This window comes from Panicum hallii, chromosome 2 (assembly GCF_002211085.1).
Source record: "Panicum hallii strain FIL2 chromosome 2, PHallii_v3.1, whole genome shotgun sequence".
NCBI classification, from domain to species: domain Eukaryota; kingdom Viridiplantae; phylum Streptophyta; class Magnoliopsida; order Poales; family Poaceae; genus Panicum; species Panicum hallii.
The window spans coordinates 30816568-30843612 of NC_038043.1; the positions used below are offsets into that span (position 1 = coordinate 30816568).

The window sequence follows — 27045 nt, forward strand, 5'->3', positions numbered from 1 at the left end:
TGTTCAATCCGTTTGAAGAGTCTAATCATGCAGATATTAAACTAAACCCTCAATTGAAGAAGACTAACCATAACAGATTGGATCTACTAAACAAGTACGAAGCAAGGCACTGCCCTTATACCCGAGATCGAGTACATGGGTAGCCGAACGTTTACAAGTAACAAGCAAAGCACAACTAACGCATGAAAAAGCCGATGCTACTCTATAAACGCTAAGATAACTGGTGTTACTCGCCATCTACAATGCTTCAGAATGAGAAACTCGAAAAGTAAATAAGTAAGAACGATACCGCCCTGATCACGCAGGGCGTGATCGGGGCCGCACGGCGCTTACCCGAGAAACCCTAGAACAGGGGTGGTGATGCGCCGAGAGTTGTTGGTGAATGATTCCTCCTTTTATTATTTACCCAAGATACATATTTATAGTCCATAGACTTTCCTCGCTTAACCAATCCTAACAAAACACGACACAAATCTTAACTATCTCTATCTAAACTATTTAAACATGCATACCTATCTAGATACACGGCCAACCTTGGCCCAGAACACCTGCATAGGGTCCGATTCGCAAGCCCATTATAACCATTCTTCAAACCCATCTTGCTCCACGGCCCACCTTTCTAGCCCGCCTAAATTACGGTGATAACAGCGCCACATCACCGGGGGGGGGGGGGGAGGGAGGGTAAATTGGACTATGTTGATAGTTTAAGGTGGTCAACTAGACTTTATCAAAAAATAGTTACAAAAATAGTTTTTTCTTAGAAAACATATGAAATTAAAATTTCTAAATCTGGTTTCGTCATAGAAAAAATATGAAAAAGCAGTTTCATACTTCTTTCTAAAAATATGCTCTAACTTATGGTTCCTAGTTAGGAGTTATTAGATCTTTCAAAAATGCTTTGATTAAAATTATTTTTATTTTCAAATTAGAATTAGGCATTTTTAACGGAAGTCAACTTCAACTCGGCTCATTTAGCTCATTTGAAATTGAGACTCAAACAATACAGAAGATGATAATAAATAAGTAGAGATCACTTAAATAAATAACGGAACCAACTCTTAAACAAAAAATTAAGTATGACCATAGGATCTTAATAATTTTTAACTGGATACTATAAATAGAGCATGATTTTAGAAAAAAAGAAACTAGTTTCATATATTTATGAGCTAAAATAAATTTTTAAGTCTAAACCAGATTTTAGGATTTTTAGTTACATATATTTTCTAAAAAAATATTTTTGTAACTATTTTTAATAAATTCATTAATGAAATCTAGTTGACCACCTTGAACTATTGATAGAGTCCAATTTACCCTCTTGTGGCTGATGTGGCGCTACGTAGGATTGCTAATATGGTGTAATGTAGGCAAAACCGTCTTTTGAAACCATCAAGGGGATAAATTAGACGGTTTTAATAGTTGGGGTGTTGAATATCCGGTAGGGTAAATTAAATTGTGTTGATAGTTGAGGGGATGGAGAGGACTTTTTCCTAAAACAAACTGCAATCGCTGAACGGCCCAACATCCAAATATCCTGATTGTCCAATGGGCTGGGCCTGTTAACAGTTCCAGACCTCACTGGAATGGACCTAATTATTTGTGGCCTTTGCTGAGTCATCATCCAACGTAGCTCTGGGTGTTCGGAATTACCCAAAATTTCGGATCGGTTAATTCGGGTTATAATAAATTCGGGTTTTGAGAACTGCTACCCGAAATTGTACCTAGTATTTTTATACCCAAAATTTTGGGTACCCAACATTTCGGGTTCGGGTTCGGGAATACCCATACTACCCGAAATCAGCACAAAGTCGATTTATATAGCAGAAAATCAATAAAAAGCAACAGCATAAACAACACTCCAGCACCCATATGTTCAACCAACAACTTTATAGTAGCAAAAACAACATTATAGTTGAAATATGACACATAATTTAGAAGCATTGTATTTCAGCAGCAATACTTTAGTAGCAATATATTCGAGCAACAATACTTTATAGTTTATACTGTTTATAGTAGCAATACCAATACATTGCCAAGCAGCAGTAATACTTTAATTTAAAGTAGCAATACATTCCAGCACTAATACTTTAAAGTGCATGTTCGGGTGGCAGGCCTGTTCGGGTATTTCGGGTACCGCGGGTTGAAACCCGAAATACCCGAAATTAATTCGGGTTTTCGCATATACCACCCGAAAATGTTGTTCGGGCTTCGGGATTCGGGTTTTTCAATTTCGGGTTCGGGTTTTCTCGGGTTTGGGCTTCGGGTTCGGTTTTTATGCCCGGAGCGAATCCAACGGTCCGAGGCCCAGGATCAACCACGGATCTCGAAGAGCAGAGAGAGTCTCGACTGACGGAAGAGGCGCCCCGCAGAGCCCGGCCATGGCTGCCGGCCGCGACGAGCCGGAGACGGTGGAGGTGACGCTGCGCGCCGTCGGCCCGTCCCGCCCCACCACCCTCCGCCTTCCCCCGCTTCTCTCGGTTGGTAACACCCCACTACTCTCAAACCCTTCCTCTTCTCCCCTAGGCTAGTCTGCCTCCTTCCCTGATGTTTGTCCTATCTCCTCCTAGGTCGCCGAGCTCCGCCGCCGCATCGCGCGCGATCGCCGTCTCGCAGCCACAGAAGAGGGCCGCCTCCGCCTGGTCCTGCGGGGGAGGACGCTCCCGCACCAAGACGACGCCCAAATCAACCTCCGCGATGGGGGTGGGTAACCTAAACCTGAACCCCTATACCCCTCTTGGTCGGCATTCGCGAGATGGATGATTTAAATTGAGTCCCTACTTGTCCATTCGCGCACTCAATTCGTCGCATTTGAGTTGTCCTGAATTTAGTATTCGTGATTTCCGTAGATACACTAATAGTGGCCGTGGCACCTAAGCCGCCTGCTAAGCATCTCCGTGAGGATGACGATGAGGAGGAGGAAGAGGAAGAGCTGGTAGAGTCTTCTCACTTTATTTCTGAGAGGTTTGTGGTTTTCAGTATATTTTAGTGCTCCTCATAACAATCACCATCGGGTCATTTCTGCAGAAGTTCAAAATACCACAAACGACAACCTGGTGGAAGAGGAAAATCTTCATGTTCCTTCGAGACAAAATGAGGCTTCCTGGTATGTACATGCATACTGGGCCTCTATTGTCTGGTGAAATGATATGGTAGAGTGATGAATTTAACGTGCAATCTGCTTCTTCAGATATCATTTTGATGGCGCTGTTTTTGCTCAGTATGAAGGCATGGATTATTATTGCAATGTGGTTCCTATTTGCACCCATAGCTCAAAAATATGGCCTTGGACCTCTATATGTAAGTGACAACTGCAGTAGTTAATATCTCTAACCAATGATTATCAGTGCTATATATTATGGTCATTCTGACAATGAGAGGCATCTAAGCATTCAAAACACATGTAGAACCAGTTATGGAAGAATTGAACATCAGTTTCTTGCTCTAGGCAGAGGATATTGATATTGTGCCGAACCTTGATGCTACAATCGCTCATCTAACCAAAAATGTGGAATATGTTGCTATGTTTGAAGTCATTGACAGGTGTTACCACTTACCATTTGCTGTCTATGCAGATACTTGGTACAGGTTTCTTGATCATACTTCTTAATCTCGGAAGACGACAACAAGGTGATGTTAGGTATGTTATCTGGTCCGTTCAGTTTGTTATTACTAAGTTGTTGACAGTGAAAATCTGGCTATCCATTCAAAAAGAATAAACCTCACCAACACTGTGTTCAACTGTAACCATTGAATAGCTTATTCTTAGAACTCAATTGTTTAGCAGATAGGTGTTATGATGCATCCATACTTTATTTTTCTCTCTCTCTCTGGACACAGATCTTCAACAGTAGCCTGAGTAGTGCTGTAGCATAGAATATCACTTGTTGACGCAGTGCTTCATCTTGTAGTCTTGTACGGCACTCAAATTCTGATCTGATGGTTGAGAAGGCCTCTCTAATGCAGTTGTACTGCCATCTATCAAAATGTGGACGTGCTTTTGCTAGAATAGAATTCGCTTCTGGTATGTCTGGGCTTGTCATGATGATCAACCAAATCGCTGTTTTTTTATTATGACACTGGAGATATACAATTTTCTCTTTTTCGTCAGTGCTATTCATGTTTTTCATCAGTGCTAGTCATAAGTTGATTCTGTTTTCAGTTCTAGTTTGTTAAAAAAAACACTCGACCGGTGGGGGAAAGACCGCCCCCACGGCATTGTTTTAAAGAAGAAGCTCAACCTTCTCTCGGTCAAGAAAATCTCCCGAACCCTGGCTTTGCTAGTAGGGGGACTTTTTTTATGCAGCCACAACCGAACACATCCGTGCCACCACGCAAATATGCGCTCCTGCAAGGTGTGAGACTGAGGGATTGAACCCCCGACTGGTTGGTTCCATCGGCAACACAACCACCGCGCTACACGGGGGTTCATTCAGTTCTAGTTTGTTGAGGGTTTGTCATGCTGATCAGCAAAACAGATGTTTCTCAACTAAAACTCAGGGAATCATTTCTTTTATCGATGCCAGTGCTTGAATCTGAAAAAAAAGAAGACAGCCATTCAGATGCAATGGTCTACTACCAAATTTAGTTGTAATAGCTGATGAATTGTTATGTTTATGAAGAGTACATCGGGAAGTTATATGTTATTCTTTTCCAACTCTAGTCTTAATTTGTTTTAACTTCCATGCAGTGCATACTCCATATTCAATGAAGACTTCAGGGAGCTGCCAGGAACACTTAATGCAGATCGCATAGATAGAGACATCCGAGCAGGTCAATTTTGAGTCTGGATGAATAGCAACCATGTTTTGCTGAGATTTGTACAGAAGCATAGTGGGCCTTGTCTTTTGTTTGTGCCTGGAAAACACTTTCAAAATCAAGATAGTGCCCTTCTATAAGGCCTAGTGTATTTCTTACCTGTAAGTGAAATATCGTTGCATGCTGACGATAGGAAATTACCCGCACACTTTGCAGATATCTGAATTCGCGAACCCAAAAAAGTCAAGTTAGCTAAGACTGGCAGCCACAGAGTTCCGTTCCTGCTCTTATGAGCCCTTAAATGCTGTCTATCCTATATGTATGAATTTGATTTTTGAGTTATACTGGTACAGAGGTTCTTTGCCCTACAAGTTAGTTACTTCATGAAGGTGAGAGCTTAAGACTGCTAATCTACTACATCCATGAACATGTACGTTATTTGACCAACTCAGAACGTAGCTCAAATTCAGATATATAGGACAGTGGAGAGGATAGAAGAATCCACTGATAGTTTGAGCTATTTCAACCGCATCTGTATGTTTTTTTTTTTGGCTTCAACTCACTTCGCAATAATGAATACTCGCAACTGCATTTTACATAATGGCAATATGTTAATTCAACAAATTTATACTGTCTGGTGGCGAGGTTCTTGCCCTTTCAAGCTGCTCGTTACTTTCCAAGAGTAGGAGGGTGAAAAGAAGTGAATAATCCACTCGATAGTTCAAACATGAACATGCACATCTACGGACCAACTTAAAACAATGCACGGAATCGGATTGCAATTCGAGTGAATAATCCACTGGTAGTTCAAGCTAATTCGATTGCAATACATGAGCGCATACATAGGACAAAAGGATTTTTTACTTAAATTCATTTCACAATCTGAGGCATTTCCATGTGCAATCTAATGGCAATACTTCAGTTACATGCTAGTCATTCTCCGAACATACATCAAAATCCTTACAACATCTGTGTGTTCCCTAAAAACTAGTACACATGACAAGACTAAATCCAACAGAACCGCTGCAGAGTTTCAATGCTCAGCTCAACGCCACTGACTGAAAAATGTTCAGGGATCTGCCATCATGTTATATTCCCCCCTTTTGAATCGATACCAGGATTGAAGTTCAAAACCCTTTCGAGTTTTTGCTGATTGAACACCTCAACTTCAACCAAGAAGATGGCGCTCACTGGCCGATGATCTGAGAGGCACAAACCAGAGCTCCAATATGAGAGTTGCTTGGTACCCTTCCCCAGCCACAGTATGCGATCACACCTGATTCATTTGAATACACTGAACAGTTGAGAACCTTCAAAAAGTGGTTCATCCAATTACTGGGAATCTGGGATACATAATAGCTAGAATTCTGACAGAAGAAACCTCAAGCTCAGAAACACAGCAAAGGAGACTCTGATCTATTAAGAATACTTGAAGGAGGTCATGTTATGCATGCTTGAACTTGCTATTTGGACATATACATGGCTAATCTATTTAAAAATCTAAAACATGGGCACTCGCTGCATAAAAATATAGTATGATCAGAAAGAGACGTAACCACGCTGGAGATCTTTTTTTCTCTGCTTCATTATGAATCTCGCCAACATATCTGCTTGAATTTCTTTCATACTTGTAGGTTGGTGGAAAGTTAATCGAGCCTTCCTTCCAACCAACAAATGTACTCCCACTTGTTAGCTCCTTTGTAAGCTGAAATATAATGGCTATTAATTAATTTTCAGAAATGGGCACAAGGTACCGTGTTTGTGTAATAGCTATAGTTATTGTCCAATCTTGAAGCAGTAAAAGGTTATCGTCAAACCTGATCAGACTTCAAAAGATCATCCCATCTCCTCATAGCCACCAGATGTCGTACTTCAGCATCCGGCAGGTCAATGCGATAGTTAAGATCCCCAAACCAGAAAATTCGACTGCTCCAAAATGAAAATTTTGAAATCTGATTAATCGCTAGAAATCAAAACATTCATCTTTCAAAATCATGCTAGATGAAACATGACACTATCAAAATGCAATCCATACTGTCAAAAGACATTCTCCCACGTGAAACAAAGTATGTTTGTTAACCACAGAATTTACATCTACAATTAAAGAAACAAACTTAAACAGCGAACTTGTATTGGGATCGGCCCTGTAACCTGGAGCAAATACTTAATACAAAATTACATTCCATACTCCATCACGCTGGGAATTTACGACAACAAATACAGTCACATATTTTGGCGATGGAACAACATGACTTGCAATGACAAGAAATGTACAAGTATAGATTTCTTCAAGATAAATAACAAGAATAAAAACCAGAACTTACTATTCATTAGTTCTTTCACCAAAGTAAGTGTCTATGCATTCCTTATTGGCTATGAAATCAGTAGTCACTAGCAGTGGAGTCATGAAAGTTACTGAAAGTTCCACGTTTCCACAATAAACCTTTTATATTTTAGTTTTATGTGCAATATAATTTTAATGAACCTAATAGCTTCTCTGAGTTATTAAGTTTGCTAATGGCATATTTCTGACCTCAGGGTTAACTAATTTTCAAGGAACACAGTATCACGGAGCCAAAAGTGTCTATACATACTCATGTGAAGGAATCTTTTGTGGATGACCAGCAGCACACAAGGAAGAAAACCTTGTTCTTTGTAAAATCTCATACACATCAGCATTCCTTTTCTGTTGATCCCCTGACTTATGACCAGATGCAAGATGGGAGCAGACAAAGCACAATCGAGTCTGGAAAAGAGACATGCTGATGGAAATGGATCCCTGCACAAGGAAAAATAAGATAACGAACTAAAATCAGCATCTTCATTTGACTCTCTACATCAACAGACGCTATAAATGCGCATCCTGTAGGACTAAGGATGACCTTGTTCCCCATGTAGCCCAGGAGTCCAACCCCAACTGGTGATACCTCCAAGTTGTTAACATGTCTCCTCAGTTTTCGAGACACCCATACAGAAACATAAATACCAACCATTTGTTTACTAACGATGCGCACATAGTTTGCACCGTGCTTTGAAGATCCTCTTTTCCCTGGAGTAGCACATTCCTCGACAGTGCTAACAGAAGGTGAGTCTTCTTCTGACATCAAATCAGATATGCGATCAAGAGAATTTAAAACATCAAGCTTCTCCTGCTGTTCAGACCATAACATGCTAAGATTTCCCGAGCTATGATACTGCCTTCTGATCCCAGCTTGCAAATCTACATCCTTTAGCTCAAGACCTTGAGGGTGTTCCACAAAGTTGGTGCTAAATAGCCCCCAGCTTGTGACTCGCCTCATCCCTGTACCTGATACCAAAACCTTTGATGGAGTGTCGAGAGGATATTCTGGCCAGTCCAATGGGCTGGTGCCATCCAACCAGTTGCAACGAAGCTCAGTTGTACTAGTTTGCCAATCTCTAAAGTGAGTTAAACTTCCTATCACTTCATCTTCAAGTTTGGATTTCATATATTCATGTCCATCGCCTGAAGCAACAGGGCTTAGTAATGGTGACACTGGAGCACTGTAGCTTTTGTAGATTGTCTTGGGTTGCTGAGACCTGTTAAGTGTTTGGCGAATAAGAGCCTCCCATTTCCTTATTGGTCTATCGTCCTCTGCTCCCAAGACATTACCAGCGCTTAATGGGACCACTTCCTGGAAACTGAAACACAAGCATTTTAAATTGTATATCATAAACAGTAACTAACCTTGTTTAGTGTCATGGTTCATGGGTCAAAGGACCAACACAATATGCCAATCAATAACAGCAGTCAAGCAAACAACAAGAAGTCAACATTGAATATTATGTTTGCTTTATCCAAACAAAAATGATAATTTTTTCATATTTTGCGGAGGTACATACCCTAAAACATACAAGTCTGCTGGCTCTTGGGTACAAAGCCACTGATCAATATCAAGGTCATCACCAGGCGCTCTTCCAGCAACATTCCATGTTCCTGTCATCACCCTGGTGGCAACCACTATTATCTAAAGGCACCAGATGCTTGATACATAACACATTAAATAATACAGATGAAATCATAAAAACCAAACCTCACATCTTTGTTACTGATGTAGTTAACACGTAAACTCTCTGATTTTCTTCTCTGAAGCCTTTGCACAGGAGGAATTGCTTTTTCTCCTAGCAAAAGAGTGGACAACTTGAAATAAAGCACATGGAAATGTCAAGCAAATTTCAACAGCAGAAAAGGTTTAAAAAATAATAGACATGACACGAATTTGCATTGTACTTAAAACTGTGAATATCAACTTTATGACCCTCCAGGATTATGTGATCTAGTATACTTCTGTCCCTACAGGCTAAAGCATAGGCCTACAACGAAAGGAAAAAAAACAAGAAATGAAGTATAAGAAGTATTCAAATATTACTATGAGTCAATGACTGTAGAATTGGACAAGGAAAGACAAGAGATGAAAAATAGCAATAAGTGACTAACTCTCTGTACTCTGTTCTGTGTAGGATATTTGCAGCCAAGGATTTCTTAAAATTGGATCAGTAATAAAGGTCTAGACACTAGACTGGCTCGTGACACCCAACATGATTTTTTCTCCTTGGCAGCTCGACTAATAAGCCTTTTTTTTTTGCTGCTGTTGTTGTATAGATTGGCCATGAAAAGGAGGGCTTAATCCTACCTTTGAGTCTTAAAATTAAAGTTTTGAAGCATATATGCTCAAGGAGGGCTTAATCCTACCTTTGAGTCTTAAAAGATCATATTATAACTATTTCTAATCAACACTAGCCAGATTTCTAAATCAGATATCAAAAAAACACCATCAACTTAGTTCTTGTTTCTAAACTCTATTTACAAAGTACCACTTTGTGTGTCAGCATAAATATGAGCTTTCAGGTTGAAGATAGGATGCTATTTTGCAAAAATCTAGAGTTGCCAGAGAACCATTGTTCTGCCACCACATGGAATAGCATACCCCCCCCCCCCCCCCAAAAAAAAAAGAAGTATGTAGCGAGTGAGAAGGAAAACTTGTTAGAGATATAGTATTGTATATGTGCTTGTATTGTATTACTTGTACCCCAAGCCTATACGGCCTATATAATGAAAGGTCACCCCCCCTCCTAGGGTGTGTGGTGTTTGCCCAATCTCTACATGGTATCACGAGTCCGGGACCTATCCTAGGTCTAGCCGTGCGCCCCCCCCCCCCTTCCGCTGCCCTAGCGCGCCGCCTCTCTCTAGGTCGCGCGCGATCTACACCTCCCCTCGGCGTGTGAACTCTCACACGCTGCCCACCACACCACTGTGCGCCGCCCCTCCCTTGGCCGCCGCACGCCAACCTCCCCCCCCCCCAACAGATCCCATCTGTTGATGTCCTCGGCCGCCAGCGACAACTCTTCCAGCTCCACTGCTGATCTGGTCGATGTCGCCATGGTACAACCCTACATCACCGTCGCTGTCCAGTCGCACGTCCCCATGAAGCTGGAGCTCCGATCCTCCAACTACACCAAGTGGAGCTCCTTCTTCCAGGCCATGTGCGGCAAGTTCGGTCTTCTTCACCACATCGACGGGACTGCCCCCCTTGATCCGCGCACCGACACTTGGAACAAGGCAGACTGCTGCGTTCGCAGTTGGCTATATGGATCCATCTCCGACTCCGTCCTTGACTTCGCCATGGCGCCCAACCAGACAGTGTTCCAGCTTTGGACCGCCATCGCCGCTCACTTCCAGGTGAACAAAGCCTCTCGCGCCATCTTCCTGAGTCATGCCTTCCACACCATGACTCAGGGCAACCAGTCTGTTGAGGACTACGGCAAGGCGATGAAGAAGGCTGTCGATGCCCTCCGCGATGTCGGCGAGCCCGTCGACGAAAGCACCCTCCTTCTCAACCTTCTTCGCGGCATCGACCCTCGCTACAGCACCACCGGCGACTTCATCGCCGCAACACCCGGCATGACCTTCAACACGGCGCTCGATCAGCTCATCCTGAAAGAGCTGCGTTTGGCTAACAAGGCCAAGGTCGCGGCGTCGACTGCCCTTGTCGCCTCCTCCACATCTGCTTGCAGTGCATCTGGTTGCCGCTCCTACTCCAACGCGCCTGCACAGCAGCAGCCAGCCGGTGGCCAGCAGCAGCAGCGGCACAAGAAGGGAGGAGGCGGCCGGGCAACAACGGTAGCGGCCAGCAGCAGCATCAGCAGCCGCAAAGCCACGGCCCCTTCCATGCTAGCCTGTGGGTGTGCTTCAACCCATGGGCTCAGCAGCTGTCCTCCGGTGGCTAGGGCGGGTCTGCTACCGCCGGCAACCGGCCTGGTGCGGCCAGCGTCTGCTGGGACCCGGCCCACAGGCCTACACCGCCTACGGGAGCTCCTCGCCACAGTATCAGTCCACCTTCGCCCCGCTCCATGTCTCTCAGCCAACCCAAATGTGGGATCAAGCTGGGCTGGTGGCGGCGCTGCAGCAGATGTCGCTCCAAGGCAACAACCAGCGGGTGATGGACACAAGCGCATCTACGCACATGCACTCCTCAGATGGTATACTTCTCTCTCACTCCCCTGCAGCTCATTCATCCATTATAGTAGGCAATGGCACACGTATTCCTGTCACATCTAGAGGTTCTTCCATTCTCGCCACCGACACGTCTAAATTCGTTTTGAACAACGTCCTTGTCGTTCCTTCCATCGTTCGCAATTTACTTTCCGTTCGTCAATTCACTCGCAATAATCGTTGTTCTATCGAATTTGACGCCTCTGGTTTCTCTGTTGAGGACCTCAGGACGCGGCGCGTGATTCTTCGCTGCAATAGCACGGGCGATCTCTACACCATCTCACCAGTCGCCCAGCAACCGCCCATGCCCTCCTCACCGCTTCCTCCTCCTTGTGGCATCGCCTTGGTCATCCTGGTCCAGCCGCCGTCGCTAGCTTGAAAAAGAATAATTTGATTTCATGTAATAAAGTAGATCGCTCACTTTGCCACTCTTGTCAGCTTGGCAAACACGCGTGTCTGCCCTTTAGTGCTTCAGTTTCGCAAATTACTCCTTTTGAAATAGTTCATTGTGATGTTTGGACCTTCCTGGTTACTAGTATTTCTGGCTATTCTTATTACTTGTTTATGCAGGATGACTACACACACTTTTGTTGGACCTTTCCGCTTAGGCACAAGTCTGATGTCCATCAGCACATGGTTGACTTTGTTGCTTATGCTCGTACTCAGTTCAGCTTTCCTGTGAAATGTTTTCAGGCAGATAATGGCACTGAATTCATCAATAATGCCACGCGCTCCTTTCTTGCAGCACATGGCATTGTTTTTCGTCTTTCATGTCCTTATACATCCCCTTAGAATGGTAAAGCCGAACGTGTTCTTCGTACTCTCAACAACTGTGTGCGCACCCTCCTCATCCAGGCATCCATGGCGCCCTCTTATTGGGCCAAAGCTTTAGCTGTTGCGACATACTTGCTTAATCGGTGTCCCTCCTCTTCCATTAATCATGAAATCCCCTATACACGGCTGCATCAGATTCCCCCTCCTATGAGCACCTCCGAGTTTTTGGTTGCTTGTGCTATCCTAACTTGCAGGCCACCTCCCCACACAAGCTGGCGCCTCGCTCAACAGCCTGTGTGTTCTTGGGCTATCCGTCGGCTCATAAAGGTTATCGTTGCCTACATCTCTCCACGCGTCGGATAATCATCTCTCGTCACATTATTTTCGATGAGTTTGTTTTCCCCTTCGCTAAAGAGTCTCTAGCTCCAACCAGCACCTTTGATTTTCTCCTTGATGACGAAATGGATATTGTGCCTTGCTCTACTAACCCTGCAGCTGCTCCCTCTGGCGGTGATGCGCCTGCACCTGTGGCTGCTCTGTCTTCCTCAGACGTTGAGCAACCACTGCATCTTCACATACCCGGTGGGTGTGGTTCTGTACCCCCATCTGGCTCTTCCACTCCGGGCGGGCGTGGTTTCGTGCCCCCGTCAAGATCTCCTTCGCCTCTTTCCAGTCCGGGCGAGCGGGGCTCTGCGCCCTCGCCAGTACACGCCACTGGAAGCGTTGCTCCACAGCTCAAGCAGCTGTACCAACGCCTCCACCTCCTCCCGTCGACATGCCGGGTGGGCCTGACGCGCCTGCTCCACCACCTGGCGCGCCTGCTGCACCACCTGCTGCTCAGCCGGCCGCTTCGGCAACATCTATAGCCGCCGTGTTAACGGCCCCGTCCCGGTGCGGCAATTCAGTGCAGCAGCACGGGTGCTGCAGCCGCCTGTGCCCCCTCCTCGGCCGATGCGCGGTGCGTCCCCGCCTCCCGCCCTAAGGCGGCTGACTCGTCTTCAGACTGGTACTATTCAGCCTGTCAGCTATCAGAATATGTCTGCGGATCATATAGTCGCTTCTCTTGTTCCAGCTAATTATCGCAGTGCACTTGCTGATCCCAATTGGCGAGCGGCTATGGCAGATGAGTTCCAGGCCTTGATAGATAATGATACATGGCGTCTTGTTCCTCGGCCTCCTGGTGCGAATGTTGTGACAGGGAAGTAGATTTACAAGCATAACTTCCATTCTGATGGCTCTCTTGCTCGTCACAAGGCTCGTTGGGTTGTTCGGGGATTTTCTCAGTAGCATGGCATTGGCTTTGATGAGACCTTGAGTCCGGTTGTCAAACCTGGTACCATTCGGACAATTCTGAGCATTGCAGCTTCTCGCCAATGGCCAATTCATCAGCTGGATGTGAAAAATACCTTCCTTCATGGTCATCTCAACGAGACAGTCTATTGCCAGCAGCCTCCCGGTTTTGTTGATCCAGCTTTCCCTGATCACGTCTGTCTTCTCCAGAAGTCACTATATGGCCTGAAGCAGACCCCTCGTGCTTGGTACCAGCGGTTCGCCGGACATATACGACAGTTGGGCTTCGTTTCTTCAGTTTCTAACATCTCCTTGTTTGTCTACAAGGATGGCACCAACGTTGCTTATCTCTTGTTATACGTGGATGACATTGTTTTGACGGCTTCGTCCTCCACTCTGCTTCATGACATCATTGGACGGCTTCACACTGAGTTTGCCATGACAGATCTTGGGGTGCTTCATCATTTCTTGGGGATTTCAATGACCTGTTCTTTAGATGGATTATTTCTGCCTCAGCGGCAGTACGCTTTGGACCTCCTTCAGCAAGCTGGTATGAGTGAGTGTCACTCTACGACGACGCCCGTGGATACCAAGGCCAAGCTATCAGCCACAAATGGAGCACCGGTTGCTGATCCTTTTGAGTACAGAAGTCTTGCTGGCGCCCTGCAGTATGTCACCCTGACTCGTCCGCATCTCGCCTATGCTGTTCAGCAAGGCTGCTTGTTTATGCATGATCCTGGCGAGCCTCATCTTGCGCTTGTGAAGCGCATCCTGCGGTATGTGAAAGGCACGCTATCCTCTGGCCTTCACATTGGCACTGGACCTGTCGACACTCTCACAGCTTACTCAGATGCAGATTGGGCCGGCTGCCCTGATTCCAGGCGTTCTACTTCGGGCTACTGTGTTTTTCTTGGCGACACTGGTTTCCTGGTCGTCTAAGCGGCAGACTACAATTTCCCGTTCTAGGACTGAGGCGGAGTACAGGGCGGTGGCGCATGCTGTGGCTAAGTGCTGCTAGTTGCAGCAGCTTCTCCAAGAGCTTCATGTCCCTCTCACAAAGGCTACGGTCGTCTATTGTGACAACGTTAGGCTGTCTATATGACAGCCAATCCTATTCATCATCGACGAACGAAGCATATCAAGATTGACATTCACTTCGTCTGCGAGAAGGTGGCTTTGGGACAAGTTCGTGTGCTACATGTGCCTTCGTCGCATCAGTTTGCTAACATAATGACTAAGGGTCTTCCTGTACAGTTGTTTACTGATTATAGATCCAGTCTTGGCGTCCGTCAGGCTCCCCTTGCGACTGCGGACGGGTGTTAGAGATATAGTGTTGTATATGTGCTTGTATTGTATTACTTGTAACCCAAGCCTATACGGCCTATACATGAAAGGTCACCCCCCCCCCCCCTCCTAGGGTGTGGTGTTTGCCCAACTCTCTACAAAATTGTTGCCCCACAAGCACTAGTTGTCAGATAACTAATGAATGCAACTTATAACACATGCCATAGTGATATGATTATGTCAAACTTAATGGGCATCAAAATACAGACATCATTGTAGCCAATTATGGATGTAAGTTTGAGGTACCTGGTGATTTGCTTATCAAGTATTTATTGCCATGTATCTCAAAGAAGCTATCGTCTCCAAAGTCACTACCATCTGTGAAAAGATATGAAAATTGTAATTCCAAATGATGGTATCCAGAATCTGAGAAAAGATATGTAAATTCTAATTACAAATGAAAGGTACCGAGAATGCAAGCCATGGTTACCAAGTTCCCGGATCGATGGGATCAAGGAACCTGGATCGCGTTCCTGGCTGCTAAGATGCAAGCAAAGAAAATTCTATAGAATACTCATGCAGTTTGCCATACCATTATCATCGCTCCCTGTATCAAACTCGTCTTCACTGAAATCATTTAACTTTGGCCTGATGTTTAGCCATTTTTTCATCACAATTGAAGGCCAAAATGACTATAATTTACACCAGGTCAGATGACTCGACGTTATCAAGAATAGTAAAGGGCAAAAAGTAATCGAATACAATTCATAGAAACAGATACCGAAGCTGCTGCTTGCTGCAAATTACCTCTGAATATCTTCCTCTATTGGCTCTCATGGTCTGCAATGCTAGAAGGAAGGCTAAGAACAAAGCCCCAAGTCTCCCTCAACTTCAGCAAAAAGGCAGGGTTATATGTTCCAACCAGCTACTAGGAGAGATGCACCAATTGATGAAAGATGAGTACATACAGGAAAGATGCAACTAGCCAAGGTGGAAGTCGGCATTAAGTTTCTAGCAAATTCACTGTTACCTCTAGTCCTACAAGTTGCAGAATAACTTTCGTAGCAGCAAGATCCATATCGAATACTTCCACGTCTGTCCATTTGGTCATTGAGAATATGTGAAGTAGACATCAATATAGGAACCTGTCGTTTTCCAGAAGAAGAAAATTAAGAAAAGGGCATATGCGAAAAATTGATCACAATTGGTGGACAAGATCCGGAGTGTTTCCTGCACGAACTTTTACCAAGTGCACATGGTCCAACAAGACATTACCTAAGCGACTGGGACCAGCACAGCACCGGCATACTGTTGGAAAGAGATGGACAGGTCCACATATGGATGGATCATACTGGATTGGATGGATGAAACACGGCCATTACTCAAGAGTACAGACACTGCTTCAGGACAAATTACGTAGAAGCAAAGAATTGGTGGAGATGGGTACTATGTGTGGTCCTTGGGCCTGTTCACATTACTATAGCAAATAGAAAGACACTAGGCTCTTGGTTCTGAATCAAAGGAGGGCCTCAAATAATCATCTAGGACAGTGAGAAGCCGACAATAGTCCTGAAAGTGAAACAGAATGGGATGGTTAAGACATAAGGAGTTGAGGAAGAGCTATATCAGAGTGAAATATTGATGTCATAGACTGGACAAGAAGGCGATGGAACATATAGGAACTAGGATTTTGGAAGGGAACTTGAGTACCATCGACTAGTGATAAGATGTAATGTTATCTAGTATTTGATGGACACAGGACACATCATGAGTGACAAGCAGGCCTCGGATATTTTTCTTTTAAAAAAAGGCTACCAGAATGCTGACTACGACTTAGTACCTACTGTTCGAACAAGGTCAAACACAAGCGCAATCAATAATTGATTCCTAACAAGAACATGGCGCCCTCAGTAGACAAAAGTACAGGAATCAAGATCTGGGACATCAAGGTTAGTGAGTTTATCAGTATAAACGGAATAATTGGTTGGTTTATTTTGCTCTGTTATGTAAGATAAAGGTGAGAATACATAATAAGGGAGGATTCTGTTATCTGCAACATCATTTTTCCTGTATGGATGATGAAGAATCCATTGGAAAAGATAACCCACTATATGCACGAAAATGAAGAATCCATTGGAAAAGATAACCCACTTTATGCACGAGAACATTTTTTTTATAATGACAAGAGTGTCGTTTTGTTAGCTTTTCTAGGTTCCTTAACTGTGTACGTTGTCGAGCATCTACGTGGTGCTCTTAAACCACCGCACCCCGGCACCCCTAACTAGTTTAGCATACTTGAAGAATGAGTCATCACCTTCATAACCGGAAAATCAAGCAGTTCATGAGAAGAATCAAACAGTAGAATATACTTTGGGTACTACCTTCGATAATTCACAAGAGAGTGGCAACCCTTACACATCCTTGAATTCTTCCCTGTTAGGCTGATAACAGTAGCCCCTCTCCGCCTCTCGTCGTGTTAATCAGTGGTCAAAAGAAGAGAACATTGCCAGCTTGTCACTGTGCTGCGAGATGCAGACTTGACGGTAAGACTAATTGACTCCTTGAGCTGCAGGATCGTGTCATTTGAGGCGAAGAAGGTGTTGACTATCTCATAAAGAATTGCATAAATCTGATCAGATGGAGGATGTGAAGGGTGACCCGGACGGCCATGGCAACATTCTTGTGGATTCAATCTACAGGTATGGGTGTGACGAATATAATGAGAGGCAGACGGGTCTGTGCCGCCTCCAGCTTCAGGGGCGCGGCCGTGCTCTGCCTCTGATGTGGGTTGTGCCACTGCCACGAGCCCATTACGGACGTCAGTCGAGAGGCATTGGGTCCAGGATCCTCTTGGTCTTGGCTGAGAGGAGGGCGCGAGCATCGTGTCCCTGCCTGTGGAGAGAGCAGCCGGCGGGAGACGCGTAGTGGGTGACGTTTGCTCCTTGGCCCGAGGTCGAACACCTGCCGTGCGGCGGCCGCGCAGGTCACTCTGTGCCACCCCCCAGATGACGCAAGCGCCAAGCGGTTGGGAGGATAGGAGGCGGCGCCGGAAGAGGGAGGCCTCCGAAGCTAGGAGGAGAATGATGGGCGGGCTGGCGCGGTCGGCGGCGAGAGGGCGGAGGCGGGAGTGGAGGTGGACAGGTGGGGCTTTGGGATTCTTGTCTCGTGCCGGGCACCGAGCAACGGGAATGTTTTTTTTTTTTCACAATTGCTCCGCGTTTCTTCCACAGGAAGAAGGAAATATGTGATGTGCAGAAAGAAAGAAATTTTTTGAAAAAAAACAGAAAAAGAAATCAAATGCATCAGGCTCTTGGGGGCAATCTTCAATCAGCGATCACCCTCCTTGCGAATTCCCGGGAAGAAGAAATCCGTCAATTTGCTGAATTCTTAGGAATTCAATCTCTATGTTCAGCGGCTGGAACCCAGCAATCGACAGTGCAATTTGAAACGATTGATCCAACCCGCATAGTCGCATCGCCGTTTGTCCAGTGCGGAAGGGAATGCATATAGCAATACAAATAAAGCATATAGATACCTCATACCAACATCCGTTGTAGTTTAGTTGGTTAGGATAATCGGCTCTCACCCGAGAGACCCGTTTTGCCTTTTTTTTTATTTGGGGGGTGCAAGCTTTGCCTGACAAAAACTGGAAACCAACATTTGAAGCATCCCGGGAGAGAAACAACTACCAGCATCAGATTCGTTCTTCGATATGAACTCATGACATCGTTCGAAAACGCACAAGCATTCCGCGCAGCCTAGAAAAGTTGACACTTGTTCAGTCGGTGAAGCCCGCTTGTCTCCCAGGTAGCGCTTATTAAAATTACCTCTTCTATCTTGATATACTCCTACTAGACTACTACGCTCGGGTGCAAGGCTTCAGCAAGTCGCTTCTTCAGGCAGAGCATCGTTGGCTTTGCCATGTTGAAATCAGCCACTGTAAAAAATTAGAAACCAGAATCGGCTATTAGAATAGCAAAGGCGATTTTATGATAAAGTTCAGAATGCAATATTACAAATGTGTCCTGCACGGCTATAGCGTAGAATGAACAAAAGATCATAACAATCCCTCCCTCCCGCTGCACTGCCACTGCTACATGAATTGCATCTACCCGATGCTTCCACCCCACTACTTATCCTCACCACAGCACCATCATCTTCCAGGCTCCTAGGAATATGCTGGCAAGTTTGCTTGTCAGAAGAACATTGTTGACTATCTTGTAGTTTCGTAGCTTCTAGACTTACAAGGAAGTTCCAATAGTGCGCGCGTAGATATGAGGTTTATTTATGGGCTGAGTACCTTGTTTATGGTAACAAGGGGGAACATAATATCTATATTTCTTTTTTTCCATTTTAATTGTGTTTGGTTCTAGGAAACTAAAAAAACATTCCTGTTTTTACAGTAGTTATATGTGATTGAATGTAGCAAGTCACCACACAACTAAGGAAATCGTAAGCCATAGTAAGCATACTCCTTTGCATAAAATTCACAATGACAACAAATCATAAGCCACAGTGAGCATCTTCCTTTGAATAAAATTCACAATGACAATAGAACTGAAGCTATCGATTGTTTATAGCAATTTGGTTTTGTCACAACTCAATAATAACATACTAAGGGACATCAGAGCCACAAGACCGTTAATAGGGGCATACGGCGCACATACCATCTAATGGACTCGCTTCCTCTTACAAACCAAGTCTCCTCCTGAACTTGGAACATGCACCTCATGATGTTGACCGGTAAGTTCTTCCTCATCTTCAGACTCACTAATCCATCCATAGCATGGTCTCGTTGCGCCACCAGTCCTTAAAGCCTCAGTAAGTGGTGCCATGGCTTCAAGAGGGTGTGGTTCGATGACGATGAACATAGGAGCTTCCACTTCCTCGTGTGGTGACTCAGTCTCAGCTGGTACCTCCTCACCTACCTGTAAGATTGACTCGTTGTTTTTTGGAGGTGCCTCATCTACTGCTTCTTCTAGGAGCTACAAAAGTACAGAGCACATCAAGCCCACATATAGGTGAATAAATATATATATGAAAACAGAAACCATAAATCCATAATCATATAAAATGACTCAAGGTCTTTGTTTGGAGCAAACCATTAGATTATGCCTTTTTTTAGTTGCTGGATTCTTCAAGCTGTTGGTTTTTTTAAGATTCAGATGTTCACTTTGTTTGTTCATGCCAGCTACAGCAAAGCCTCTTTCCCCCTTCCTGGATTCAGATTCATTTTAATATGAAAATATGCAGCTGCGTGCGTGTTCTTGGTAACATACAGTAAGTATATTTTTAAGAAGTCTATCTGGTCAGATTGGAGCAACACAATAATGCAATGCAAATGTAATGGGACAGGCTAAGTAGTAAGGTCATGCAAGATGGATCTTTGGTTTGCTGTTGCAGGTTGACTCAGATTGGAGGCTGGGCATTTCAAAATCTCTGCATATTCATGTTGTCAAACATGTTAAGTACATTTTTTTTCTCGAACGTGCAGGAGAACTGCGCATCAATATATTAAGAAGAAAAAGGGGAAAAGATCCCCAGAGTGTTACAGATATGAAGGGACTGCAACCCACCCTAAATTACATGTTAAGATACTCTTACAAAAGGGTGGTAAGTAGGTAAGTACCTAATTCACTGTGGAAACTAGACTAGGTGGCACAGGCACATGGTCCATGGGTGATGGGTCTTTGAGTATACATGTTGGGCAGACCACGAGTGGGTCTTTCAATAAGGAGACCATCTGATTTTTCAAAGAGTGAACAGTAATGAACTCATGCTCTTAGATGACAAAGTGATAAAGCCAGACAGACAGAGGCAATAAAGAAATGAGGAATCACAGTACCTGAGGAGGCAACTCCTCCACTTGCTGGCCCTCCAGCAGCAGGGGCTGGTCCTGCTTCTGCTTCTCCTCGTCCTCCTTCTCAAAGAGCTTTTCTTGGACGACTTGGTAGGAGCCGTCCTCCAGCAATGGCCACGCGGAAGGCCCGCCGTACACCTGGCCATTCCCCACGCCCACATCAAAGCAAAGAATTGATGGCATTGATCAATCAGCTAGCGCATCCATCCAATCCCACCCGGATCGATCCCGCAAGCACAAGAGAACGCCTCGTGATCCATCGCCACGGGACCAAAAAGAAATGGAGCTTCGAAACCCCCAATCGATCCGCGGAGAAATCGAGGACCCGACGCCGCCACACGGCTCAGTGCTGTCGCAGGAAAGAAAAGAAAAGGGGCAGGAGAAGGTCCCTGGCTGAAAAATCACCTCGAGGAGATGAGCGACGACGGCGCGGACGTCGCGTGCGGCGTAGCCCATGACCGTGAAGTGGTCGATGGCGGCGTCGATCCGGCGGTCGCCCTTCCTGGCCCTACCCCGGCGCGCCGGCATGGCTCTCCTTTGCCTTGGTGGGGTACCGCTGTCGGCTTTTGAGATTCCCCTCCCCCTCCTTGAGACCCTAACCGATTTTTGTGTGTAAACTTTAACATTATCTTTTGAAGTTGTACAGTTGTAAGAACAATTTTTTATGATTGTCTTCAATTGCCTAAAAGAACTAGTAGTCCTGGCTGATGGAGATTGAGCCGGCAATTTCATGGCGACGAGTGCAGTGCGCGCACCATCGCGCGCGTAAAAGTCTCTTTTAATTCCGTTTGGCAATATATTTTTGTTTGCATTTTTCTAAATTTAGGTAGAGAGAAGGTATCTAAACAGCAGTGCATATAAGCAAAGATAGTACATTATTAAATGTGAGATTTAATCTTTTTTACATGTAGTCTATATTTTATTATCAGTCTTTTTTTCTTGGTGGCCAATTAGCTGTTGAAGGCGTGCGAATGCCGCTGGAGCAGCCGGCGGCCGGCGGCCGGCGGCTGAGGTGCGCAGGCAGGCGCTGCTTCAAGTGACCAACGATGGATGCAGATGCGGCGCGGACGACGGACTGGGAACGGCACGCGAATGCCGCTGGAGCAGCCGGTGCTCATCTTTGACTTCGGAGGGGGCGCTCGCCTTACATGTAGGCGCGCACACGCGAGCAGAAACCGAATGGATCCAGGCACAAATACATAGAGAATATTGGAAGAAAAACAACAAACCACATGGGACCATGATTAGGAAAAGGGTTAAAAACCTAGAAAGCGACATCGAGGAAGAAGTACAGGAACCTTACCTCAGAAGCAAAAAGAGGAACAGCCGGGAGAGAGAGCAAGAAAGGGCATGGTCCTTGACCTTATCCAGGAAGGCAGGCAAACGACGGAGGAGGGGCACGGGAACCTTGCTACTTAAGCCGGTGTGCTACAGTCAAGCGTGCGGTGATTTTGCAAGCCACCGCGTAGATTTTTTGGCCGACGTGGCCCTATCGAGAGGCCGCCGCCCTTCGGGGCTTTAACATTTAGAAATTGGATTTTTAAATGGAAGCCGTGAGACTGGAGGTGGGCCGGTGGACGATGATGTTACTAATTGCATATAGGGAAGAACAAACGCATGGAAAGGATTGAGGCGAGACAGGAGCGCATTCGAGGGATTAGCATGGCATAACGTTGGAGATGGCAAGAGGCAAGAGGGATAGGGCTAACCAAGGAGGAAGAACGATGGGGCGTAGCAAAATTTAGCCTTTTAGTTTAAACTATTTTTGCCGTGTGGGTCTCCTTTTTCATATTCTGGATGTTGTTGTTTGTTTCTATTCAAAATTCAATTGTTATTCTGTGCAGTAGCATGTCAGAAAAATTTGGGAATATTTCATGTTCCATGGAAAAATTGAAACATTTGTATTTATCTATTGGGTTCTGAGCCAGAAAAGGGGGTTAAATGCAAAAAATTTTATTATGTTGATGAAACTTTTAGATTGGGTGCGGGAGTTTCCAATGTGTTCTTATGATGTTAAAGTCATAGTGGGCATTATAGATAGTGACACACTTATAGAACCAAATGAATCTATAACAACAGGCAGTCATGTAGTGCCGTTGGAGTTCAAGCGTACATTCACACGTCAGTTCTATGATTGTCTCCTCTGAAGACCAGCGCGGTAACCTTGCAGTGCCTTATTTGTTTTGGTAGATCAGTACTAGTCACATACTTTTTCTACTTGTTATTTATTGTAAGTGGAGATCATATCTACTGGAATTCTTAATATTTTCTTTTTTGAAGGAGTTTCTATTTGAGTTCTGATTTGCCCCTTGTATTTTTTGTTCCTGCATAATGTAATGGATTTAAATGTGATAATACATATGGTTTATAATAACAAAACTTACATCAAGGCGAATACATAAATCACTTTGATGTTGATTACAACTTTCAATGTAGCTTTGTGCTTGGTTTACAACAATTCAATTCATGATGTGATTAGAGTGTTTTATTTAATTTATGTTGCTTTTATAGTATCTTTGTTAATTGTGGATTTAATCAAATGTTGTTTTTGTTTATGATTCCTTTGAGTTGTGAAATTATTTTTTTAATTTTCTATTTACTTTCCATGTATTAATTCTTGTGTTACAAGTAGCCAATTGGGACCCTATCTTAGTAATTAGAGTTCTTGTAGTTAATTTATTTTTTATTAATGATGTGTAGATTTGGAAATCTATAATGTGTTTTTTATGTCAAAAATTTGTTAATGGGTTTGTGCTGACGCAAAAACGCGCGGCACCAAACACTAAGCACATCACATGCACCCTAGAAGCGCACCGAAAACCAGAACTTCCGGTTTTGGGAACTCGGAACTTCCAGTTTTTGTCGGGGAGCCCGACGAAAACCAACGAATGCTTGCCCGGGAGGGACCCGTCGAGGTAAGCGCACCTTGGGCTGCTCTAGGGTCGGTAGGCCACCTAGATCGTCTTCAGTTGCCGTCGAGACGAAGCAAGAACAACGGGGTTGGAAAAGTTAGGGTTTGGAAAAGGGCAAAAGAAAAGGTAAAAAGATAAAAGATTGTATTTTGATCAACTGGATACTCTCAATCAGCCGTGACCATTTATATTTATAGGATGCGGAGGTGTTGACCCGCAGAGAGTCCAAGTACATCATGAAACACACTTACAACTGATTCAGATCTGAATTTCCTAACAAAAACCGAAACTTCTGGTTCCCTACTGCGCAAGTCTGCGCAAGTCTCCAAAATGATCCTAACTTCCTCGTTTGGAGTCCAAATTCGACGATCTATGTATGTGTTTCGATCGTCTTGACGAGATCTATACAATGGTAAAGTCCAATTTAGGATTGGAAACTTCAAATCGGAAGCTCTGATTGGCTCAGTCGTAACAGTTTGGTTACCAGTTATTAAAATCTGGCAGGTTTGTTAGTGCTGAAATCTGTCAATTTTGTTTGACAGGATTTACATTTTTTCCTCCATGCCCTGATGTCTACTATGCCACATCTGTGCATGAATATTAACCCTGCATCAAAATAGCACTGAAAATTATTTCTGCAATGAGTTGTTTTCTAATTGTTGTTCTTCAGGTACATGAGTTCTTTTTAGCGTTCTGGTCTTTAGGGAGTCTGGCTTGGCTCAGTGGCATCCATTCTTTACACTATCGAGCCAAGATCTCCACCTCTCATTTGTGAGTTCCAGATGCCATACTTAGAGAGTGTTTGGTTTGTCAGAACTTATTTTAAGCTCCATCACATCGGATATTTGGATGCTAATTAGAAGTATTAAATATAGACTAATAACAAAATAAATTTTTCTAAGCTTATTCATAAGATGAATCTATTAAACCTAATTAGTTCATGATTAGCTCATGTGATGCTACAGTAAACATGTGCTAATTATAAATTAATTAGATTTAATAGATTTATCTCGTGAATAAGCCCTAGGCTTATGTAGTTAGTTTTATAATTAGCTTATATTTAGTCTTTCTAATTTGTATTGAAACATTCGATATGGCAGGGCTTAAAATAAGTCTAGGGAACCAAACACCTCCTTAATCCCACGCTGTTGTTCTTCCTAGGTGCACCTTTGTTGGAAACAACAATTAGATCACAGATCACAGTAAACTATAAGCTTGATTGTTTTAATCAGCGGAGCTCGGGCAACCAGTGCTGATTTGTGCAAGATCAGATCAGTAAGTTCATTGTACCTTGATAGCTTCGTGGCTTCTTTGTCCAACCATATATATTACTTTGGCACATCAAAGGAAGGCCACCCTTTGCATCCTTTGTGTGCCCATGTAGAATACAACACTTGGTATTTTATAAAGCTTCATATCATCCAACTCACGCAAAAAATATAAAACTTTAGAAAGCTTCATATCATCCAACACACTCAAACACATGACTAGAGGGGAGTCTTTCACTGTAACATCCCACTTTCTATGTGGATTCTAATGTACAAAAATCCTGAATTTGAAATGTTTTTTGTTTGAGTGGGGTGAGAGCATGAATTTCAAACCAATTTAAAATGAAAGCCTAATTAAGATATGAATATTTTGGAAAATTATTGTGTTCATTTTATTAAACCAAGCATAAGTGCATGCATGATTTTGATTTAGTCAAATTTAATAGGAGTTTTTTTAGTGAAATTTAAAAACCATTTGGACAAAAATAAACAATTAGTTCCTAATTCTAATTGGGCTGAAATCCACCTAAGAACCCAGCCCGTTAATTCCTTGTGTCCGGCATCACCATTTTTGTCCATGGCGCGCAACACGTCCCCTGACAAGAGCATATAATTGAAGTGACCGTGATACAAAACTCTTATCTTAAAATAATAACAAAAATTACTATCTCAAAACCATATAGAAATTTATTATTTTCATGCCTGTTTTGCCGTTGTTGACCAAAATCTAAAAAATTAAAGCTAGGGGGATCTTGTTAAAGTAACAGAGGAGGAAAAAGAAGAGTGCAGTGGTGCTGGTGATGGTGATTGCCTGGCCACACTATTAGACAGAGCTCTGCTGCTAATGAGTAATGATCCAGTAATACATATAAAGCAGGCACCAGCCATTAACCAAATTAAAGACAGCAGTAAGCAGTAGAAGCACTAGTTTACGTCAGACATTCAGACTGCTGTATAGAGCAAAAGGAAAGCAAGAATTGGAAGAACATGCATCCACTGATCCACATCCCTGTCTGCCTGTAACAGAACACAACAGTCAGCAGAACAGAACACCTGAATTGTATTTTGTCTCATTCATTGGATCGAAGTTTTAGGCAAGAATTGAAGATGCATTTTTATTTGGAGCAAGAAAACATTGCTTCTCATGTCTGTCTAGCAGTACCAGCTTTCGTGCTGAGCCGAGCATGGAAGGAAATGCCACAACTGCCGCTACATCACAACAATACGTCTGTCTCTCTCATGCCTTCTTTCAGATACAAGCAGGCACATGCTGCAACTAGCTTCTTTGTGAACTTATTCTTTGGCTGTTTTAGCTTAGGATAACCTGGTAATTGCAATAAAATTCATCACTTCATCTTCAAAACACCAAATCAAGTTGGATGAGCTCTCGTTTGGTGTGTGTCGCTAGCTTATAAAATAGCACGGATACATGCAACAGAGGGAAGCAACTTTACATTCAGATGGTGAGGGCAAAAGAAAAGCTCATATGGCCAAATAGAAACTGAAGCAGAGCACAATCCAAAAGTTATGACCTAAGGTCGTTGTCATCAACACCCTAACCATGCTCCCTCCCTCCTTTTGATGCAGTTAATTGAGCCACCCGGGTCTCGTGTCAAGTCACCAAGGCTGCTACTCCACTTGCAGCTTTTTGACGGACCAGATTAGTGGGCTAAGGCTATCTCCAGCGATATCCTCCAAATCCCATCCTCTACATCCTTCATTTACAGAATTCTCTACAAGATTCTCTCCTCTATATCTCATTTCTCTCCAACAACGTTCTCTAAATCTCGTTCTCTATACATTAAACCCTATATTAGAAACATATTTTGTTCCAAATTTTTATACGTACGTATTTATCATACCTCAAACGCTATGGACATATTTTATTTTTATTTAATTCAGTGTTTGAAACGTAAAGAAAAAATAGAGAAGAGGAGAGAGAATCTCTATATATAGAGGAAACCTGTACCGTTCTCTATTTTAGAGGACCATTTAGAGAACGCTGCTGGAGCAATAGAGAATGGAATCTTCCTCTATATATAGAGTACAGAACGCTTTACAGAACGCTGCTGGAGACAGCCTAAGTATATGATACTATTCATGACGGCAATATTAGATCAAATGCAGTCTGCATGTAATCTTACGGCTTGAGTTTTTTTCTTTACGAAACATAGTACAGAGACCCTGCGCCCACTAAGAAAATGCCATGTGCACGGCATATAATAATCTCTAACTGTAGAGAGCCTAACAGAGTGCTAGTTGTCAATTTATGGAATGCACCCAAACGTCAATTACCGATTTCTACAATTTAAGAGGATTAAATGGTTTTATGTGTTAATATCGCTTATAGTGTTAAGAGAAGAGGCTCGAACTAAGTTTTTTTTTTACTAAGAA

The 27045-nt window shown here is 43.7% G+C and overlaps 3 protein-coding genes across 14 annotated transcripts; 1 reads left to right on the forward strand and 2 right to left on the reverse strand.

Moving 5' to 3' along the window:
• Nucleotides 1-2303: 2303 nt before the first annotated feature.
• On the forward strand, nucleotides 2304-5120 carry LOC112881700. 2 transcript variants are annotated; one of them, XM_025946517.1, is made up of 8 exons: nucleotides 2304-2474; nucleotides 2565-2697; nucleotides 2844-2929; nucleotides 3022-3100; nucleotides 3185-3294; nucleotides 3570-3634; nucleotides 3906-4018; nucleotides 4685-5120. In XM_025946517.1, exons 1-8 carry the CDS (start codon nucleotides 2376-2378, stop codon nucleotides 4747-4749), a joined length of 750 nt encoding a protein of 249 aa, XP_025802302.1. In that variant the 5' UTR covers nucleotides 2304-2375; the 3' UTR covers nucleotides 4750-5120. The 2 variants fall into 2 exon arrangements, with proteins under 2 accessions (XP_025802302.1, XP_025802303.1); XM_025946518.1 differs by lacking the exon at nucleotides 3906-4018.
• Nucleotides 5121-5591: 471 nt separating this feature from the next.
• Nucleotides 5592-16028, reverse strand: LOC112879328 (type I inositol polyphosphate 5-phosphatase 2). 9 transcript variants are annotated; one of them, XM_025943556.1, is made up of 12 exons: nucleotides 15887-16028; nucleotides 15642-15756; nucleotides 15419-15500; nucleotides 15204-15303; nucleotides 14918-14989; nucleotides 8805-8892; nucleotides 8614-8718; nucleotides 7635-8412; nucleotides 7347-7531; nucleotides 6570-6678; nucleotides 6309-6457; nucleotides 5592-6028 (listed from the first exon to the last, which is right to left on the reverse strand). In XM_025943556.1, exons 3-12 carry the CDS (start codon nucleotides 15446-15448, stop codon nucleotides 5836-5838), a joined length of 1809 nt encoding a protein of 602 aa, XP_025799341.1. In that variant the 5' UTR covers nucleotides 15449-15500; nucleotides 15642-15756; nucleotides 15887-16028; the 3' UTR covers nucleotides 5592-5835. The 9 variants fall into 9 exon arrangements, with proteins under 9 accessions (XP_025799341.1, XP_025799339.1, XP_025799340.1 ...); XM_025943554.1 differs by having other exon boundaries at nucleotides 15419-15536; XM_025943555.1 differs by lacking the exons at nucleotides 15642-15756; nucleotides 15887-16028 and adding an exon at nucleotides 15580-15598.
• A 2259-nt stretch (nucleotides 16029-18287) lies between these two features.
• LOC112879526 lies at nucleotides 18288-21847 on the reverse strand. 3 transcript variants are annotated; one of them, XM_025943798.1, is made up of 4 exons: nucleotides 20877-21845; nucleotides 20457-20609; nucleotides 19279-19596; nucleotides 18288-18548 (listed from the first exon to the last, which is right to left on the reverse strand). In XM_025943798.1, the coding sequence occupies exons 1-3, from the start codon at nucleotides 21201-21203 to the stop codon at nucleotides 19282-19284; spliced, it is 795 nt and encodes a 264-aa protein (XP_025799583.1). In that variant the 5' UTR covers nucleotides 21204-21845; the 3' UTR covers nucleotides 18288-18548; nucleotides 19279-19281. The 3 variants fall into 3 exon arrangements, with proteins under 3 accessions (XP_025799583.1, XP_025799582.1, XP_025799581.1); XM_025943797.1 differs by lacking the exon at nucleotides 18288-18548 and having other exon boundaries at nucleotides 19118-19596; nucleotides 20877-21614; nucleotides 21775-21847; XM_025943796.1 differs by lacking the exon at nucleotides 18288-18548 and having other exon boundaries at nucleotides 19118-19596; nucleotides 20877-21844.
• Nucleotides 21848-27045: the final 5198 nt, after the last annotated feature.

Bases quoted from the DNA above. Each gene is read 5' to 3' on its own strand.
- LOC112881700 (XM_025946517.1), top strand. From the start codon at position 2,376: ATGGCTGCCGGCCGCGACGAGCCGGAGACGGTGGAGGTGACGCTGCGC. The intron at 2,698-2,843 runs GTGGGTAACCTA...TGATTTCCGTAG, and splicing joins AATCAACCTCCGCGATGGGG to ATACACTAATAGTGGCCGTG. The intron at 2,930-3,021 runs GTAGAGTCTTCT...TCATTTCTGCAG, and splicing joins AGGAGGAAGAGGAAGAGCTG to AAGTTCAAAATACCACAAAC.
- LOC112879526 (XM_025943798.1), bottom strand. From the start codon at position 21,203: ATGAAATTGCCGGCTCAATCTCCATCAGCCAGGACTACTAGTTCTTTT. The intron at 20,610-20,876 runs GTGATTTTTCAG...GGGAATGGCCAG, and splicing joins TCGTCGCTCATCTCCTCGAG to GTGTACGGCGGGCCTTCCGC. The intron at 19,597-20,456 runs GTACTGTGATTC...GTACTTTTGTAG, and splicing joins TGGAGGAGTTGCCTCCTCAG to CTCCTAGAAGAAGCAGTAGA.
- LOC112879328 (XM_025943556.1), bottom strand. From the start codon at position 15,448: ATGAGAGCCAATAGAGGAAGATATTCAGAG. The intron at 15,304-15,418 runs GTAATTTGCAGC...TGTAAATTATAG, and splicing joins ATAGAGGAAGATATTCAGAG to TCATTTTGGCCTTCAATTGT. The intron at 6,458-6,569 runs GTTTGACGATAA...ATTATATTTCAG, and splicing joins ATCTTTTGAAGTCTGATCAG to CTTACAAAGGAGCTAACAAG.